Source organism: Engystomops pustulosus, chromosome 3, assembly GCF_040894005.1.
Source record: "Engystomops pustulosus chromosome 3, aEngPut4.maternal, whole genome shotgun sequence".
Lineage (NCBI taxonomy): Eukaryota > Metazoa > Chordata > Amphibia > Anura > Leptodactylidae > Engystomops > Engystomops pustulosus.
Window position 1 is genome coordinate 199,233,508 of NC_092413.1, and position 18,793 is coordinate 199,252,300.

The following is an 18,793-nucleotide window of genomic DNA, read 5'->3' on the forward strand; positions in this document are numbered from 1 at the left end:
CACACTATAACAGAAATGACTGACTTGCACTTTCCCGGTAAAGGGGTAAAGTCCTCATTTCTGTTATTAAGCTTCTCCTATCTACTAGTCAAACACTGGTGAGCAGTAAAATCGAGTGCTACTCCGCTCAATATTAACTTTTTTCCCTTTGCAGAGAACACGTTATCTTGTAGATAGCAGCAGAGCTAGAGGAACTCAGTGACTTCTGTGGATTTATGACTCTGTAATGTCAATGCCCATATAAAACGTTCATGTAATCGATCAATGTCTCTACTTTTTTCCATGTACAAAATGTGTTTGTACCTTGAAAAAAGTATATTAACACCTGAACTTCACACCAATATGTGTTCCATGGAAATCCCATTCCCAAAATGATGCGTCTCTATATGGAGGAGTTAGAACACATTGAAGATAGATAGTTTAAAGGAAATCTACCACCAGGCTGAAGGATTGTAAACCAAGCACATTTACATGGTGGTGTGTGTCCCCTCTGGTAGGATCTGCTCTCCTTTTAGCTCTTTATGTCCTGGTCTTAAAAAAAAAACTTTCAAAATTATGCAAATGAGCCTGAGGAGCTCCAGGTTCCATTAACATCGATTGAACCTGGAACTCCTCTGGCTCATTTGCATCATTTTGAAAGCTTTTTTTTTTTCTTAAAAACAAGGCATAAAGAAGCTTAAAGTAGAGCAGATCCCACCAGAGGGGGTACACACCAGCATGTAAGAGTGCTCGGTATACAATCCTTCAGTCTGGTGGTAGATTTTTTTTAAATGTCCAAATAAGTCATTAGGCACTCCAAACGAATAGCAATATTTAAAAATTGATCATAGAATAGCAACCGACTGGTTAGTAATCGGTTAATATGGTTAATATGATCTTCCTCGAGCATTGCCGATTTATACTACAAGTTAGTGTAAGTTTACAAATCAAATATGTTGCCAAAGTAAATTAAGGGTAAACAGTACAACAAAGTAAATATGTAGAATCATAATGTAACAACGAGTATGCGAACCAATCACAAGACAGCACATGTAAACTATCAATACTTGGTTTACAATCAGACATAATGTACATTAGCTGATGAGTAATTATCATAGAAAATATTAGGTGTCACTTGTACTATTGATTTATGCAGTTTGCTAAAAAGTTATTGTCTGTTTATAGGGAACCTGTCCAAATATTTACCCCAGCCCATCCAGGTTTTTATGTGAAATCTCATCCGTTTACCTTTAAATATAATCTCATCCAAAGTCATGTGAAAATGAGCAGAGAAGAGTTATATTTGCCTGAGATGTGTAAAGTTTAGAGGCTGGGGAAGGACTATCACTTCAGATGCCCATATCTTCAGTTCTATAGTACCTAGAAATATGCTACTGGTGTCATATTAAAGATAAGAGTCTCATCTTTCAGATATGGACATGTATACTCGAGTATAAGCCGACCCGAGTATAAGTCGAGGTACCTAATTTTAACACAAAAACCTGGGAAAACCTATTAACTCGAGTATAAGCCTAGGGTGGGAAATGCATTGGTCACAACCTCCAGCCAGTATAAAGCTGACCATCCCCCACTATATAGCCTGCCAACCAATTCCACCCAGTATATAGCCTACCAGCCCCTGCCCATCCAGTATATAGCCTACCAGCCCCTGCCCATCCAGTATATAGCCTGCCAGCCAATGCCCCCCAGTATATAGCCTGCCAGCCCTTGCCACCCAGTATATAGCCTGCCAGCCCCTCCCATCCAGTATATAGCCTGCCAACCCCTGCAGTTTATAGCCATCCAGCCCCCCAGTATATAGCCTGCCAGCCCCTGCCCCCCTAGTATATAGCCAGCCAGCCCCTTCCCCCCAGTATATAGCCTGCCAGCCCCCTTCCCCCCAGTATATAGCCTGCCAACCCCTGCAGTATATAACCAGCCAGCCCCTCCAGTATATAGCCAGCCAGCCCCCCCGGTATGTAGCCTGCCAGCCCCTTCCCACTGTATATAGCCTGCCAGCCACTGCTCCCCTAGTAGATAGCCTAACAGCCCATGCAGTATATAGCCAGCCAGCCCCCCCAGTATATAGTCTGTCAGCCCCTGCCCCCCCAGTATATAGCCTGCCAGCCCCTGCAGTATATAGCCTGTCAGCCCCTGCCCCACAGTATATAGCCTGCCAGCCCCAGCAGTATATAGCCAGCCGATCCCCCCCAATGTATAGCTGGCCAGCCTCTGCCCCGAGTATGCCAAGCCTTTAATTAAAAAAAAAATAACACTACTCACCTTTCTGACTACCCCCGCTTCGGATGCTCCAGTGCCTCTTCAGGTCCTTCAGCTATTCTTTGGGTCCCCGTGCATGGCCGGCACACACAATGATGTCATTGTTTGTGAGCAACCAGCATCGTGAGGGGACTCGAAGGACCTGAAGAGGTATCGTAGCATTCGAAGCAAGAAGAGGTCCTGCGCGCGGCAATGGAAAGGTGAGTACAGTGTTAATTTTTTAAATAGACTCCATTATAAGCCGAGTTAGTTTTTTTTTCAGCACAAAAAAAAACTCGGTTTATACTCGAGTTTATATGGTACATAGTTGGAAATGCGAGCTGCAGGTAAAAATCACGTTCCCACCTTTATTTAACTGTCCGTATCTTTGGTGCTGAATGAAACGGAATCAAAAGCCTTTTGGGTTTTGTAAGATGAGATTCTTACCGTTAACATGACACCAAAATCATGTTTCTAGATAATAGAAAACCGTAGATAAGGACGTCTCTCCCGGCAGCTTTTGATTCATCTCAAAATATCCTCTTATCTGCTCATTTTCACATGACTTTGGAGGTGATTTTTTTGTAGGCAAACAAGCGAGATTTCACATGAAAGAAGGGATTCTAGAAAGGACATTTCATTCCCTACCTGATGGGTGTGGTAGTTTAATGGGGTAAAACCTGGTGATAGGTTCCCTTTAAACTCTATTCAAAGTTTAAGCCTCCATGCACCGGGACCCGGCACGTGCCGTACTAGTACGGAGCAAGTCGGGAAGGGGTTAATACTGTGTCCCTTTTCTGTTACATGACCTCATTAAAGAGTCATATCCAAACATAGTCCTAAATTGGGAAATTGCTGGGTGCGATTCCATGAACGTATTCATTAAAACATTACCTGGAACAGATTACAGATGGCTTATTGTGCCACACTATAATAATAAACTACCAAATGATAATACCACAGGCCGCTGATAATAAGTACTGAGACCACGGGGCCATCATGTCAATAGTAAAGTCTAGAAGAAAGATAAGTTCTCAAGGTTTCTATGAATTGGCGACGGGATTGTGACCTGTGGTCGATGACATCACAAACACACACACAGTTATGCCCTGCATCTATATGTGTAATGGATGAGTCCTGAAGGGGTTAAATCAGGGGCGTAACTAGGAAAAACGGGGCCCCATAGCAGACTTCTGAATAGGGCCCCCTACTCCCTCAGAATATATACATATTTATATACTCACACATTTATACACTTATGCGCACACATTTATGTAGCTGTGTACTGTGGAAGATGTGCATATACTGTATAATGTGCAGTATAATCTGTGTATAATGGTGCACATCCTCCAATCTTTAGAATGTTAGGTCGGATGCTTGGGCCCCCTGGCACTGTGGGCCCCATATGGCTGTTACCACTGTAGTGATGCCCCTGGGTTAAAGTACACATTGGGTCTCATTTACTAAGGGTCCGCGGACCGCACTATTGTGGGATATTTCTACGATTTCCGATTTGTACCGCATTCAGAAGGGGTTTTTGGTGCACGCGATTGGATTTTGGCGCGGCTGCGTTGCTTTCATGCGACTAAGCACGGGATTTAACATTTAAATTGGGGAAGCGGCACATACAGGATATCGGGCGAACGATGTAAGTGAATCGCCGGACGCTGTGCAATCTTGTTGTGTATCGCACCTCGGCATAACTGGAGAGGAGGAAGAGGTGACCCTCCATAGGAGATAGCGGCGCACGGCCGCACACTCAGGAAAACATAGAGCATGCCACCGCCGGCGGCCATTGCCGTCTATGGGGACGTATATGCGGCACGCAAATTTGAAGCCGCATGTATGTCCTCGCCGACGGCCGTGTAAATGAGCCTTACATGTAGTATATAAAGTGTATATTTGGGACAGGGACTGATTTGGCAAGCTCTCTGTAGCACTGTGTAATCTTGTGTTCTATATAGATAAAGGAATTATTATTATATATCCTTATACTTATAGTATATAATGTACTGTACCTGCTGTGTGTACTGTAGTACATACTCTATGTATACAATGTATACATGTGTATAATATGCAGTATATAAGATATGTATATGACATGCAGTATATAATAAGCATTATGTAATGTATGTATGTAACACAGTATATAATGTATATAACAAGCAGTATATAATGTATGTAATATGCCCTATATATAATGTATAGAACATGTAGTATGAAATGTATATAATAAGCAGTATAAAATATGTATATAACATGCGGTATGGAATGTATATACCATGTAGGATATAATGTATGTACATAACATGAAGTATATAGCATATTGTATATAATGTATGTGTATAATAAGCAGTATATAATGTGTGTAGACCATGCAGTATACAATGTATGTATATAATATACAGTATATAATGCATGTATATAACATGCTGTATATAAGCAGTATATATTGTGTGTATAGACCATGTATGTATATAATACACAGTATATAACGTATGTATATAACGTATGTATATAATGTATGTATATAATGTGCAGTATATAAGATGTGTATATAACATGCAGTACATAATATGCAGTATATAACGTGTATATAGACCACACAGTATATAATGTATGTATATAACCGAGCAGTATATAATAAGCAGTATATAACGTGTGTATATAACATGCAGTATATAATGTATGTATATAACGTGCAGTATATAACAAGCAGTATATAATGTATGTATATAACGTGCAGTATATAACAAGCAGTATATAATGTATGTATATAATACACAGTATATAACGTATGTATATAATGTATGTATATAATGTGCAGTATATAAGATGTGTATATAACATGCAGTATATAACGTGTGTACAGACCATGCAGTATATAACCTGTATATAGACCACACAGTATATAACGTGTGTATATAACATGCAGTATATAATGTGTGTATATAACGTGCAGTATATAATGTATGTATATAACATGCAGTATATAATGTATGTATATAACATGCAGTATATAATGTATGTATATAACGTGCAGTATATAACGTGTGTATAGACCATGCAGTATATAATGTACACAGTGTGCGGGTGACCCGGGTCACACATTCCTCTCTGGGCTGCCCCCTTACACATTACAGGCTGGAACGGGGCGGGGCGGTGATTGACATGTCAGTCTCGTCACAGGCCCCGCCCCGTCAGTCGCACGACCTTTCCCCTACTTTCCAGTTCTCTCACCCCGCGTTCTCAGCTCCGGGCGGCACGCACGCTACACGAGCTGATCACGCTCCCCGGCAGCTCTACCATTGGCCGGCGAGTCCTCGGAGCCGCTCTGTGATTGGCCGGCAGGCGCTAGGTGCCGTGAGAGCTCTGTCCTCAGAATGCCTCCTCCCCGCCCGCCCCCTGGTGGCTGAGTGCGTGCTCTGCAGCCCGGAGCCGGCCCTCCCATGCAACATGACATCCCCAGTGCTGAGAGGGCGAGCTTGTTATTGCTGATGAGCGGCACAGGCTCAGGCGGGCGGCACAGGACCGCACAGGACTCCCCATCCTTTGTTACATTGTATCAGCCGGACAACATGCTGAATGTGAACACGGCGGACAGACAGCAGCAGCCTCCTCCAGCTGTAAGTACCGCAGCAGACAATGGCAGCCCCGGTACCGGTGCCACTCTCCATGGGCATCTGTGTATACGGGCATCCTCATACATGGACAATGCCCAGACATGTCCTGTACACAGCAATGCTCTGACATATAGGGGGGCTGTGACAGCAATGGGGGGCAGCTGTCACTACCATCACTATCATACATGTACCCCAACCTACCTGTTATACCTCTACATAGCTATATCTACCTCTATATACCTCCTATATACCTGTATATAGCTATATCTAGCTATTTCTACCTCCTATATACCTTTATCTAGCTATATCTACCTCCTATATACCTCTATCTAGATATATATACCTCCTATATACCTGTATCTTCCTCTGTATAACTCTATATACCTCCGTATACCTGTATCTAGCTCTATATAGCTCTGTATACCTGTAGCTGTTGTGTTTTTGTACTTCTTCTTTTAATTTAGTGTATTGTCTTATATATTGCATTGTACCGCGCCACAGTATACGTTGCCGCTACCTGTATGATATCTGTTGCTCTGTTATTGTATAAGAGAGGTCTATACCTTCCCTATGCTCTAGCTAACAATTAACCCTTTACATTCCTCTGGATGCTCTATGGGAAGGTGCTAGGGTGGGGGATGACAGCCGCCCCCACTGGCTGTGTATTTTTTTTTGGCTGTTTTTTTGAACCCCTTTAAACCCAGCCCTCTCATCGCCTTGTTCACACCCATGTAGTTCCCTCGATCCTGCCCCCTGCCCTCCTCACATGGCTATTTTAATGGATGACGTATGGAAGAGCTATATTTGGACCCCCAGGCTCCGCCCCCGTGGGAGGAGAGGGTTGGGAATGGGCGGGGCTTACAGCTTGTTGCTGGCTTGTCTTAGGTGGGGCGTTGTTGTTTAACTTCTTATTGTCTCCGATCAGCCATCCCCCCCCCTCCTCCCCAGAAAGTAGAAAAGCGCTACATCAGCATAATACATGGCTGACAACAGCTGACCTCTTGTGAAACCTATCAGGGTGTGGGAGCACAGTGCCCCTTTAACCACTTGATTGTCAGCTCTTTGGACTAGGGGACACATATGACGATGATCGATATCCTGCTTGTGTCTGTACAGAATGTGCTAGGTCGGGGATCAGCAACCTTCAGGGCATGCTGGGAGTTGTAGTCTCATAACAGACAAACTCTTATTATGAGATATCACTCATTGTGAAACTACAACTCCCAGCATGATCTTGCCCGTCTTCTGATATCTGTGCATGCTAGGAGTTGTAGTTTCGTAACAGCCAATCTCTTTATTAGATATATAGCATTGTGTATCTCGGTGGTCTGTTATTTGTTTGTTATTCACCTGTCGTGAAACTACAACTCCCAGCGTTCCCTTGCCAATCTGTGGCTGTCAGTGTATGCTGGGAGTTGTAATTTCATAACATAAGTACTATATAGCACTGGGTATATCTGTAGTCTACAACCTGTGGCTCTCTCAGTGTGAAACTACAACTCCCAATATGCCCTCATGGCTATCGAGGAATGCTGGGAGTTATAGTTTCACAACTGTGGATCAGTTTTTTTAGCGCATAGGTAGAGTAAGAATTAGTATTAGACCTAGAATGTATAACATGTCATAAAACTGTATAGAATAAGCGGACATGGCCCTTTAAGGTTAACCCTTTGTGCAGCGATGACCTGTGGCTGACTAATGGCTGTAGCCTGGGAGATTAGTGATGGTGACAGCACAGGAAATGACCAGAGCAGTTTAGAATTGATGGATACTTTGTTACTTCCTCCCTAGTTTCGGAACCCCCTCCCATTGGTGTGAACAGCTTTGATCATGTCTTTGTGCTGATGTAGCAGAGCTGAGTTTGTCATATCATGATAAGTAATCGTACTGCAGCCTTATAGATTCTACGCTATTCGCTATACTTCATCTCCAGGATACGGAATAATCCACGTTATTGATAACCGCAGATATCCTGCTGGGGGTAGATGGGCAGGCGGGGGGCGTCCGCAGGTGTGTCCGCCGGTCAGTACCGTGCTGGGAAATCATTGGCTGCCGCAATCCGTCTCCAGCCTGGGATCGCAGTCTCGGATACAGGCAGGAACACCATGTTGTTGCAGGTTATCTGAGGACGTGGGGAAGTGAACGTAAGCGGCAGCACCGAGCTCCTCGATCTCCCTCCTACATCCAACTTAGGGAACAGACGCTGTGATGTGACATAGTTAAGGTTTTTGCAGATTTTGTGTTTTAAGGTTTTCATTGTTATATACAGTATGTTTTATGTAACTGTGGAGAGAGATACGAGGGATAGATAACTATAGAGAGGTAGATAGACGGAGACATGAAAAGTAGGTAGGTAGGTTGAAATAATCATTATCAATTTAGGAGTCGGAAAGTAAATTGTCTGTCTATATATAATAATTTAGAAACTTTGTGATCACAAGTGAAGACACAAGTCGAAAGATTCAGACTATGTTATGGATGTTTAAATGGGTAGAAAGATTGATGGATATAGATATAAATATGAGATATGAGGGAGATGGATAGCTGATGGGTATATTAGATTTATAGCTAGATGGATACGAGGGGGATGAAAATATAGATGGATGATAGATATGAGTGAGATGAATATATATGAATATATAGATAGCTGATAGATATTAGATAGATATAGATATGTGGGAGATGACTGCTGGATGGAGGGTGGATAGATGTGAGATGTATAGATATGAGGGAGATGAATATATAGATATCTAATAGATATTAGATGGATTGGGGGTGGATAGATATGAGATGTATAGAGGTAGATGGTAGCTGATAGATCCATCACACCGTAATCATCTATCTAGATACTGTGACTGAATACTATACATGTACGGCCACCACTGTCACATGTTGATGTCACATGTGATCGTTCCTCGGTTACAATTGCTGACTGTACAGAACGTGGAGTGGGTGTTGTCATCATCACCCAATGTGGGTGTAGTGGGTGACATCATGGTATAAATACTGTACGTGTTAATTGATTTATGGCTTTATGGAAGGACTCCTTTACAGAAGTAACCTCATTAGATACGTGCACCTACTTTATGAGGCTGAGGAACAACAAGAACAACTCTGCTCCAACATGGTGTCCAGACATTACACAGAGCATATTAAGGAGATGGAGAATGAGGCCAGGCAGATTTTTTTTAGACCTTGATGAACTTTGTTTTTTTGGTTTGTGGTGGTTTGTGTGGATCGTTGATGGTTGGTAGAACCTGTAAGTCAGCCACATGTGTGTGTAAGTCAGCCACATGTGTGTGTAAGTCAGCCACATGTGTGTGTAAGTCAGCCACATGTGTGTGTAAGTCAGCCACATGTGTGTGTAAGTCAGCCACATGTGTGTGTAAGTCAGCCACATGTGTGTGTAAGTCAGCCACATGTGTGTGTAAGTCAGCCACATGTGTGTGTAAGTCAGCCACATGTGTATATTTGGGGCGTGAGCTGTAATAACCAAGCGATCTTCTTCTTTGCAGGTTGACTTCATGGACATCTGTGAGTCCATACTGGAACGGAAGAGACATGACAGTGAAAGGTCCTCATGCAGCACTTTGGAGCAGAATGACTTTGAAGCGGTGGAGGCTCTGGTCTGTATGAGTTCCTGGGGTCAACGAAGCCAGAAGGGGGACGCACTGAAGATTCGGCCGTTGACCCCAGCCTCCGACTCTTCAGATTTCATCATGCATTGTGAATCTTCTCCATCCATGTCGAAGGATTTCCATTCTTTAGCCACCTTGGTAAGAACACATCTGTGATGGGTGCTTGCTTTGACCATGAAGTGAAGGATGGCCTCCTGGGGTTAGGTTCTACTTGACAAGTGTTAATCTTGGGGTGAAATGCAGAGCTGGGTTAGAGGACCACCCCCTGCAGAACATCACTTGTCATATTTTTGTTTAATAAGAAGCGACCAGGAGTCTGGATCTTCACATTTCCCATCATTAGCGCTAGGGCAGATGCTGTTGTTTATGGAAAGTCTTTACTATAGTAACTTCCCCCAAGACTTAATACTCAGGGGTTCTTATATAATTGAGATGTTTGAAGCCGGTGTTGCCTGCAGTTGTTCTGACCATAGTTGATATCCTTGGATGTAGTCAGGGGCTCGTAGCCTTGCATATAAATGTAATGAGGTTGCTCCAGAGGTAACTAAACCCTAGGAGCCCGGTGGTCAGTTCTGCTTGACCTTAACGTCTTTGTAATGTATTCACCATGTCTTAAAGGGGTTGGATTGTGTGTTATGCAAAGGATAGAGGAAGACATTCAGGTCGGTAGTGGTTCCCAAGTGACATTGGGGGTCATATTCCATCATCGATCTGCGGGATGAGCATTAGATGTGCCAGGCTCTTCATTGCCTATGATACTGCCATGTCCTCCACTACCTCCAGCAGTCCCATAGACAATGAAGTGGTGGAGCCTAGGCGTAAAGTCACCCTTTTACACACAACTTCCCTCCCTATGTTTTGGAGCAATGTGTCCTTGGTTCTTGTAACTTTTAGGGACCCACCACCTATTGGCATTTTATACCATCTTTGGTTGAAAGATGATGACATTGAATGTTTTAGCCAACCCCCTACAAGGCGTTAATACATATAGTTTTTGGCTGGACCTCCTGTCTCTTCATGTTGGGGGAGGAAGGATCAGGGATGTGGAATTTCGTCATGCTGGGTCCTTTGTTCTCCTAGGAGATAAGCCACCGGCAGAGTTGTTTAACTTCCTGCTCCACTCTGGGAAACCTATATGCCTGGCCAAATATGGGGTCAGGAGCAATAGCTGTCAGCCGAATGAGTGTTGAGAGGTGCACGGGTACTCCCTGGTGTGTAGCCTGTTGTGACCTAGGCTAGCCTCCTAATTTAGCCCCAGTAATAGAAATGTGTATGTAATTTGGTTCCAGCCCAACAGTTCTGAATAAATGCTGACATCTCCTCTCCCATCTTGACCTCTCCCATGACTTTTTATCTTCCAGTGCATGACTCCTCCACACAGTCCAGAATTTGCTGAACCCATCGCCACACTCCCTCCGGCCTCCCAAGTGACCTATTCCAAACCCTTGAAGGTAATGTCCAGCACTTCCCATTGTTTGCTGTCATCGTCCGCCTCAGGGATCCACAGCCCACAGTCTTCTCGGGAGCCAGAGGTTTCTTCCAAGCCTTGCAGGGCGATGGTCACAAGCGTCATACGTCACACGGGCGACTCCTCTGCTTTTCGTCACGTCCCCAAGCCTCTTGTGAGAGCAGACACACCAGCCGCTGAAGACTTGTCCCCTAAGAGGTGTGAAGTCAAACATTCCAAGCCCACCAAAGAGACAAATACCCCAGAGGATGGGTCACAACGTTCCTCACTATTGCACCTTCCCCCACAGACTGATAATTCCTGTACGAATACAGAAATGTGTAGCCGGCGCGGAGAACACGAGCCGGTGAAATGTGAAAATGAACATTCAGTGGAGACCAATCCCTTGGCTTCTGTCCCCATTTCGAGCCCCCCTGTCCTCTGCCAGATGATTCCGGTCACTGCACAAGCCAGTGTTCTCTCCGCCTTCATCAAGCCTTCCCCGCAGCCAGTGTGCAATACCATCAAGCCGATCCTACCCCAAACCGCACCGCTCCCGCAGCCCGTCCTAATGGGCGCACCCATGTCTCAAGGGACCGTCATGTTTGTCCTTCCTCAAGCACCTGTTGCACAGCCCCCAACACAATGTCCTCAGACTCTAATGACAGTCGGGAGCACAAAGTTACTTCCTCTCGCCCCTGCCCCCGTCTTCATAACTTCAGGCCAATGCAGCCCGCCCCAAGTGGACTTCTCCCGAAGACGCAACTATGTGTGCAATTTCACTGGCTGTAAAAAGACTTACTTTAAAAGTTCACATCTCAAAGCGCACCTTCGAACCCACACAGGTGAGCCACGCACTTCTTGGACGTAACGTTGGAATTTTGGTTCAAAAAAATAAACTTTTTTTTTAACATTATATCACTTAAAAGGAAATCAACTATCAAGAATGATAAACCAGGGACACTTAGTCATAGATCCAGGCACAGAGACTGTGGTAATCTTCTTATATTTGTCATCTATGGCCTCCTTCCTTCTAAAATCAACTTTTAAAATTATGCTATTGAGCCAGAAGGGCTCTGAGGGGGCATTACCAGCCTCCGTGGTGTAGCTATACGGGCTGTTACATTGTACAGGAGCACTTCCTCCCTCTCCCACTGTGTAAGATTTAAGAAGATGGAGGTAGGGGGGAAGTTCTGAGAAAGCAGAGAAGGAAGGGTGAGACAGTGTAACAGCCTGTGATGCCAGAGCTCTTAAAGGCTCTGCTAACATCCTCAGAACCTTTCTGACTCATTCGCTTAATTTTAAAAGTTTATTTTAGAAGGAACAAAATTAAGATTACCACAGTCACGGTGCCTGGATCAATGAGTGAGTGACCCTTGTTTATCGTGATTTACTTAAGGTGTCTCTTAGGATAAAGTTTAGGCCTGAGTACAGATTTTGAAGCTCTATTAAGGGAAATCCAATTCTTTCCAGGGGGAATTTTTTTTTTTTTTTTTTTGAGAAGTAAAGGAAAAAAAGATGTCAGAGGGTCCTCATAGACGTCTTCTAAGAGTCTGAACAATGTCATTGAGGGATTGTCACATTGTATACCTATCTCGCCCCCAGTGATCGGGAGAACAGGTAACCAAAATTAAGAAAAGATCAAAAATGTGAGCGCTGAATATTTGAGGTGGATTAGAAGAATGTTGAGGGACTTTTGTTGCCTCCGTTCTAATAATCCTGTGGATAGAATGTGTGGATTGTGACCTATAAGAATCTTTAGGATTCCGCTGTTGGGTCCCCACACGTTAAGGGGGAGGGGATCTTCATAGTCTGGGATGACCCTATCTTTTCCTGTATAGGCGGTCCCCTACTCACAGATGACCCCTAGTTACAAACGGACCTCTGGATGTTGGTAATTTACTGTACAATAAACATCTATAACAGTTATCACAGGTGTCTGTAATTAAGATTTATAGTTAATCCTGGTTCTTATGACAACCCAAAATGTTTAAAATCCAATTGTCACAGAGACCAAAAAATTTTTGTATGGGGTTACAATTATAAAAGATACAGTTTCGACTTACATACAAATTCAACTTAAGAACAAACCTGTAGGACCTATCTTGTACGTAACCCGGGGACTGTCTGTATAATAATTGATGTCTTTTATCTTGCAGGTGAAAAACCTTTCAGCTGTAACTGGGACGGATGCGATAAAAAATTTGCCAGATCAGACGAACTTTCTCGGCACCGTAGAACGCATACAGGCGAAAAAAAGTTTGCCTGCCCCGTGTGTGATCGGCGGTTCATGCGCAGCGATCACCTGACCAAGCACGCCCGGCGGCACATGACCACCAAGAAGGTGCCCACGTGGCAGGCCGAGGTGGGAAAACTTAACAGAATAACCACGACAGACCCCTCGAGGAGCACAGCGCCCCCATTAGGCATGCTGGTGTCCATGCCTGCGCCGGTGTAAGACTGAACAAAAAAAAGCAGATTCCTAATTTTTATCTTTTAAGCACCAAGAGACTCGACAAGACCCTCACTTCTTCCTTTGGTTGAGTTTACCTTCTCTTTGCAGTTTTCCATCAATGTGTATGCAAGTTTCCATGCAATGCAAGTTTTTTATTTTATTTTTTTTGTTAGTGTTTTTTTAATGAATCTTTGTTACCAGCCGTTTACATAGGAAAATAAATCCTATTATTGTGGCAATAAGCAAGTTATGCATTATGTGTATGATTCTGAGTAGACCCCAATTTTGCAAAGTTGTTGTTAATTTTTAAAAAAATATTTTGGCTTTGTTTTCATCTAGGATGTACACATTTAACGTAAGCATTGCAGGTATATAAGACACATTTAATACGAAAGGGAACCTGTCACCAGATTTTGACTCCATTAAACTAGCGCCCCCCGCAGGTAGGGGATGAAATGCTGTTTTTTTTTAATTTGAAGTCTAGCTTTTTTACCTATAAAAAAAAAAACGAGCAGAAAAGAGTCATATTTGCCTGACATTAGTCAGATTTAGAGGCTGCAGAGGAGTGTCATTTCAGAAACTCCTATCTTCAGTTCTATAGCACCTAGAAACATGTTGCTGGTGTCATATTAAGGTAAGAAGCTCATCAGATTTCATAATGCTTTTGTTTTTGTGATGTACAGAACCGGAGATACAGGTAGTAATTGAGAGCACGACAAGCCTGATGCCATCTAAAAGATGATATTCTTATCTTTAATATGACACCAAGTGTTTCTAGGTTCAATAGAACTGAAGATGGGGTCATCTGAAGTGACACTTCCCTTGCAGCCTCAAACTTGACTTGTTCCAGCAAAATATGACTCTTTTCTGCTCATTTTCACTTGACTTTGGAGGAGATTTTTAGTAAGCAAATGGCCAAGATTTCTCAAGAATTCGACCGCCCTCAGAGGTAGTACTGTAGTATAATGGGGTAAAATCTGGTGACACGACCCCTCTAATGTGGTGTGACTTTCAATACTCGGTATATATCATTTTGTGCTTGGAACGTCTGGACAATCTAAAAAATCCTTTTCCTATCAGTCTGTTGTTTACAGTTGGCACAGTAGTTGGCATCTGGCACTGCCCCTTTCATAAAGTGATGTAACTTTTTTTTAGAAGGCTGAGCCAGTTCACTTAAAGGGGTTGTCCTGTTTTGCAAAACACACTTTTTACAAGGAAACTTCCTGAAGTGGCATAAAACTTGATCATATCTGATAGTTTTAAGAACTGAGGCCTGGGCTCCATTGTCCCCATGACTTCACTTCCTGTCTATTGTCTTCTAAACATTGACTGGGTCCAGATTTCACATTGTCTCTGTAGCAAGGCTGAAGAAAGATAGAATCAGGACAGGAAGTGTTGTCATAGGGACACTAGAACAGGGGAAATTGTAGGCTATCGAAAACATTTTTAATACAATTTTCACAATTTTTGAAAACTTTTGCTACAGTATATATTTGATGTTATATTATCGATCAGCAATAGGACGTAAGTGATTGGCATGGACTTTCTCCTGACATTGGCGCCTGCCAAGATGTGGGATATGAGGCAGCAGGGAAGCAGTGGGCAAACCTAAGGATCTGAGCGACTTTAATAAGGGTGGATCTATAAATTTGCAGATCTTGTTGGGGTGTGATAAGGATATATAAGTGATGATTGTGGGGGTCCCAGTGGTGGGACCCCCATGGATCACAAGAACTAGGTCCGTTGTACCACCTAATGAACAGAACAGTCTGCTGCTCTATTCTTCTCTATGGCACTGACGGAGAGTGGTGCAGTACTCCGCTACATCTGTCAGTACCATAGACGGTGAATGGAGTGGCAATGTGCATTTCCGACCCATCACTCCTTTCATTTGGGGTACAACTGACCCCACTCCTGTGACCCCGTGGGGTCAAGGACCCCTACAATCGGCATGTTATCCCCTAACCTGTGTATAGGGGTTAACTTCTTATGACCAGCTCCATCCTTTAAATAGTTGTTCAAAGTATTTGATGCCAATGCCACCAAGTCTAAAAGTTGTCTTATTGGCATGAGGATGGCCTACTGAGATTGCTTTATTACACTTCTGAAAGTTTACTGTTAAGCCCTAATGGGGTGTGTAATGGGATCATAGATTAAGGGGAAATAGTGTAACTAGTAGTTGCCAATTAAAAAAAAAAAAAAAAAAATTCAAAATGGACAATCCCTTTAAGAATGCGTCTTCTTAATGACATAAGGGCATCTTGTGGGTAATTTGCCCTTGAGTAATGTTTTATACACTGATGTCTTTGTACCTATAGAGGGCATCCTGCTGGCGACCTCCGGCGTATATTTGATGCCACATAGGCCGTGGCGCTGTCTGTATCCCTGCCCTGCATGTTTATCCAAGGGAATTTGATACTTTGTGTCTATTATATCTATTGCACTATTCATTGTATGTTCTAATTACATTTATTCTATCCATTTTATCTGCGTGTATTTCTTTTTTTTATTAGGATGTTTGATCACAAGTCTGGGGTAAGGGGGCGCCTATCACTTTTACACAATGGCAGGGATTTTAGGATATGAAATCGATTGGTATCAAGTCTCTTCAAGGATCTCCTCAGACTGTGACGAAATTAATGTCTCGTTTTTAGCCAGCAGTTAAAAAGCGGGTTTTATCAAAAAAATCCCACTTGTCGATATATACAGCACAGGAACTGGTTAATCGTAACGCAATCCGTTGTCCACGATGGCCCCCTAGTGGCCGTATGTGTGAAGTGACACGTATTCTCTCAGTATTATTACCTCATACGATGATTTCTTATCCCAGGATGTTTTCACTGAAGACTCATCATCTATTTTTACTTTGTTTTTTGTACCTCGTGTGACCGCACGGATTGCTTCACTTCCTTCTGGTCTTGGGTTCGGTTTAAACTCTAGTTTGGAACCATTACTGACTATATTAGGAACTGGCTGAAAGGGGTATTCCAGGATCATGGTGGGGGGTCTGATAATAATACACCGGATCCTCACCAATCCCCTCTTAAGTGCTACCATAGTTCCTATTCTCAGGCCTGTGATGTCACATCCATTTGTCACATGACCTGTTTAGTTCCGTTGTATTTAGCGTCAGTTACCTGTCTATCCAATTTTTATTGATCGCCTATCTTTAGGATAGGATATTAAAAAAGAAATCCTGGAATACTCCTTTAAATAACTGAAATAGAATACGATTAATATTGGGTTAACAGCTAAATAACTATAATTTGAGTCAATATTTGACAAAGTGGCATTAAATTGGGTCTTCATGTTTATTATTATTTAATTATTCTATTAATTATTTTATTATGGGCACCCTGTATTGTGCACTTCCTCTATTATTCCTCCTGGAATACATTTTGTTGTGACTCTTTGGGGCTCATTTACTAAGGGTCCAGCGGACCGCACTTTCGCCGGGCATCCCAACGATTTCCGTTTTGCGCTGCTGGGACAGGGATTTAAAAGGAGTTTTTGGTGCACGCAATCAGATTTTGGCACAAATCGGGGGAGGGCCATCGTACGATCCGATGGATTCGGACAAACCACGGGAATTGACTTCAAAATTGTGTCGTAAGCCAAGCACTTACATACACCGGGAAGAAGGTGAACTCTGGCGGACCTGAGCGGGGAAGTGACACATGCAGGATATCGGGCGCACGATTTTCTTGAATCGCGGCACAGTGCATGATCGTTGGACAATGCACTTTCAGGATCTCCTCCGGACGGGTAAGTAAATGTGCCGCTTTGTATACAAAGTGATCAGTGTCGGAATGTGTAGTGAGGACACAGCAATTGCTGAAAGTAATGGAAACAGTAAGTCTAGTATTTCCAGGAGGAATAATAGAGGAATAACACGATCCAGTGATAATACAGTACAAGCATACCGAAGGAGCTGAGTGATACTCAATAAATTTAGCGCCTCCGCTTGAATGGTTTGGCGCAGTGGGCATGGGGCTGCAGATCTAGATCTTTGTATCTGTTCAGACTTGTTAGATAGCGGCTTTAATATCTAAGTTATGGGAGGCAGATGGTGAATTCATGTTAATTGTTGACTGTTTTATCTACTTGACATGACCATGGTGGTCTTCAACCTGTGGATCTCCAGTTGTGAGGGTGTGCTGAGAGTTGTAGTTCACCGACAGTCACAACATGGAGACCATAGTTGTAAATACACCTATTATATCATATTCCGTTTAGTATAGTATGACTGTTACCATATACGTGCATCATAAACAGCCGAAATCCTGCCCTGACCTACAACTGCTGAATGTTTGTTACTCTGTACCAGTCAAGATAAAGTATAGGATTGGCAGAAATATCTCTGTGGGCTGAACTAAAGACACAAAAATAGGCCTTGCTGCCCATAGCAACCAATCATGGCTCAGCTTTTGTTTCATATTCTAGCCTGAAGAAATGTAACAAGCACTTTGATTGGTCAGTAGAAGAGAGATGATTTTTCTATTTGCATTCATTCATTGTTGGCAAACAGAGATGTGGAACGTTTATCAGAAGTGTCTGAGGTAAAACTGTTCTAGATGCCCATGGAAACCAATCAGAGCTCAGCTATAATTTTATAAACAGCTGTGGGAAAATGAAAGCTGAGCTCTGATTGGCTGCCATGGGCAACTAGAACAGTTCTGCTCTGATACTTATGATAAATCTTCCTGTGAAACTATTAAGTAATGGAGCAGGTTCATGCAACCAATCACTGTGAAGCTTCTATTTTTTGAATGCATTGTAAAACATAAAAGCTCTGCTGTGATTGGTTGACATGAGTAATGGACTTGTTTACTATTTCCCCTCAAAGTTGTACATGGTGGAACTGATGGCTTGTCCCCCATAAAACCCAGCGTTGTCATCTCACTGAGACCTGTTATATAGACACCTGATATAAGTCCTAATTCTAGTGTGAAGTTGCACAAACACATGGGTTTACTTCGGAGCTGTATATACAACTACACAGCTGTATACAGAAGTACTCATTTTTGACATACATTATTAGATATATTAGCAATATAGATTATCTGTGGTTAATGAGGATTCCCATACACTTACAAATCCCTTAGATATTTGATGTTCACCTCAGATGCCGTTAGGACTACAGAACCAAGTTTTCAGAACCAAAATCAGAGTTAAATCTACTACAGCCGATTTTTATTGTTTCTCAGAGGAGTCCGGAATCCGTATCTAGCATTGATATGAAAAGATGGCAAGGCTGACGCCACACAACCCTCATGGACCGTCCACAGTGCTGAGAATGAGAGTTGTAGTGATGTATGGTATATGGTCCTCTCTTTGGGCTCCTTGTATTATATATCACTACAATGTTTGGTGTCTCGCCCCCAGCACTGGT

The 18,793-nt window shown here is 42.9% G+C and overlaps 1 protein-coding gene across 2 annotated transcripts; it reads left to right on the forward strand.

The window, feature by feature from the left end:
• The first annotated feature begins 5,614 nt into the window (after nucleotides 1-5,614).
• Nucleotides 5,615-15,615, forward strand: KLF11 (KLF transcription factor 11). Of its 2 annotated transcripts, none has more exons than XM_072143570.1 (4): nucleotides 5,615-5,864; nucleotides 9,377-9,637; nucleotides 10,861-11,791; nucleotides 13,106-15,615. In XM_072143570.1, the coding sequence occupies exons 1-4, from the start codon at nucleotides 5,688-5,690 to the stop codon at nucleotides 13,402-13,404; spliced, it is 1,668 nt and encodes a 555-aa protein (XP_071999671.1). In that variant the 5' UTR covers nucleotides 5,615-5,687; the 3' UTR covers nucleotides 13,405-15,615. The 2 variants fall into 2 exon arrangements, with proteins under 2 accessions (XP_071999671.1, XP_071999672.1); XM_072143571.1 differs by lacking the exon at nucleotides 5,615-5,864 and adding an exon at nucleotides 7,985-8,005.
• The last annotated feature ends 3,178 nt before the right edge of the window (nucleotides 15,616-18,793 follow it).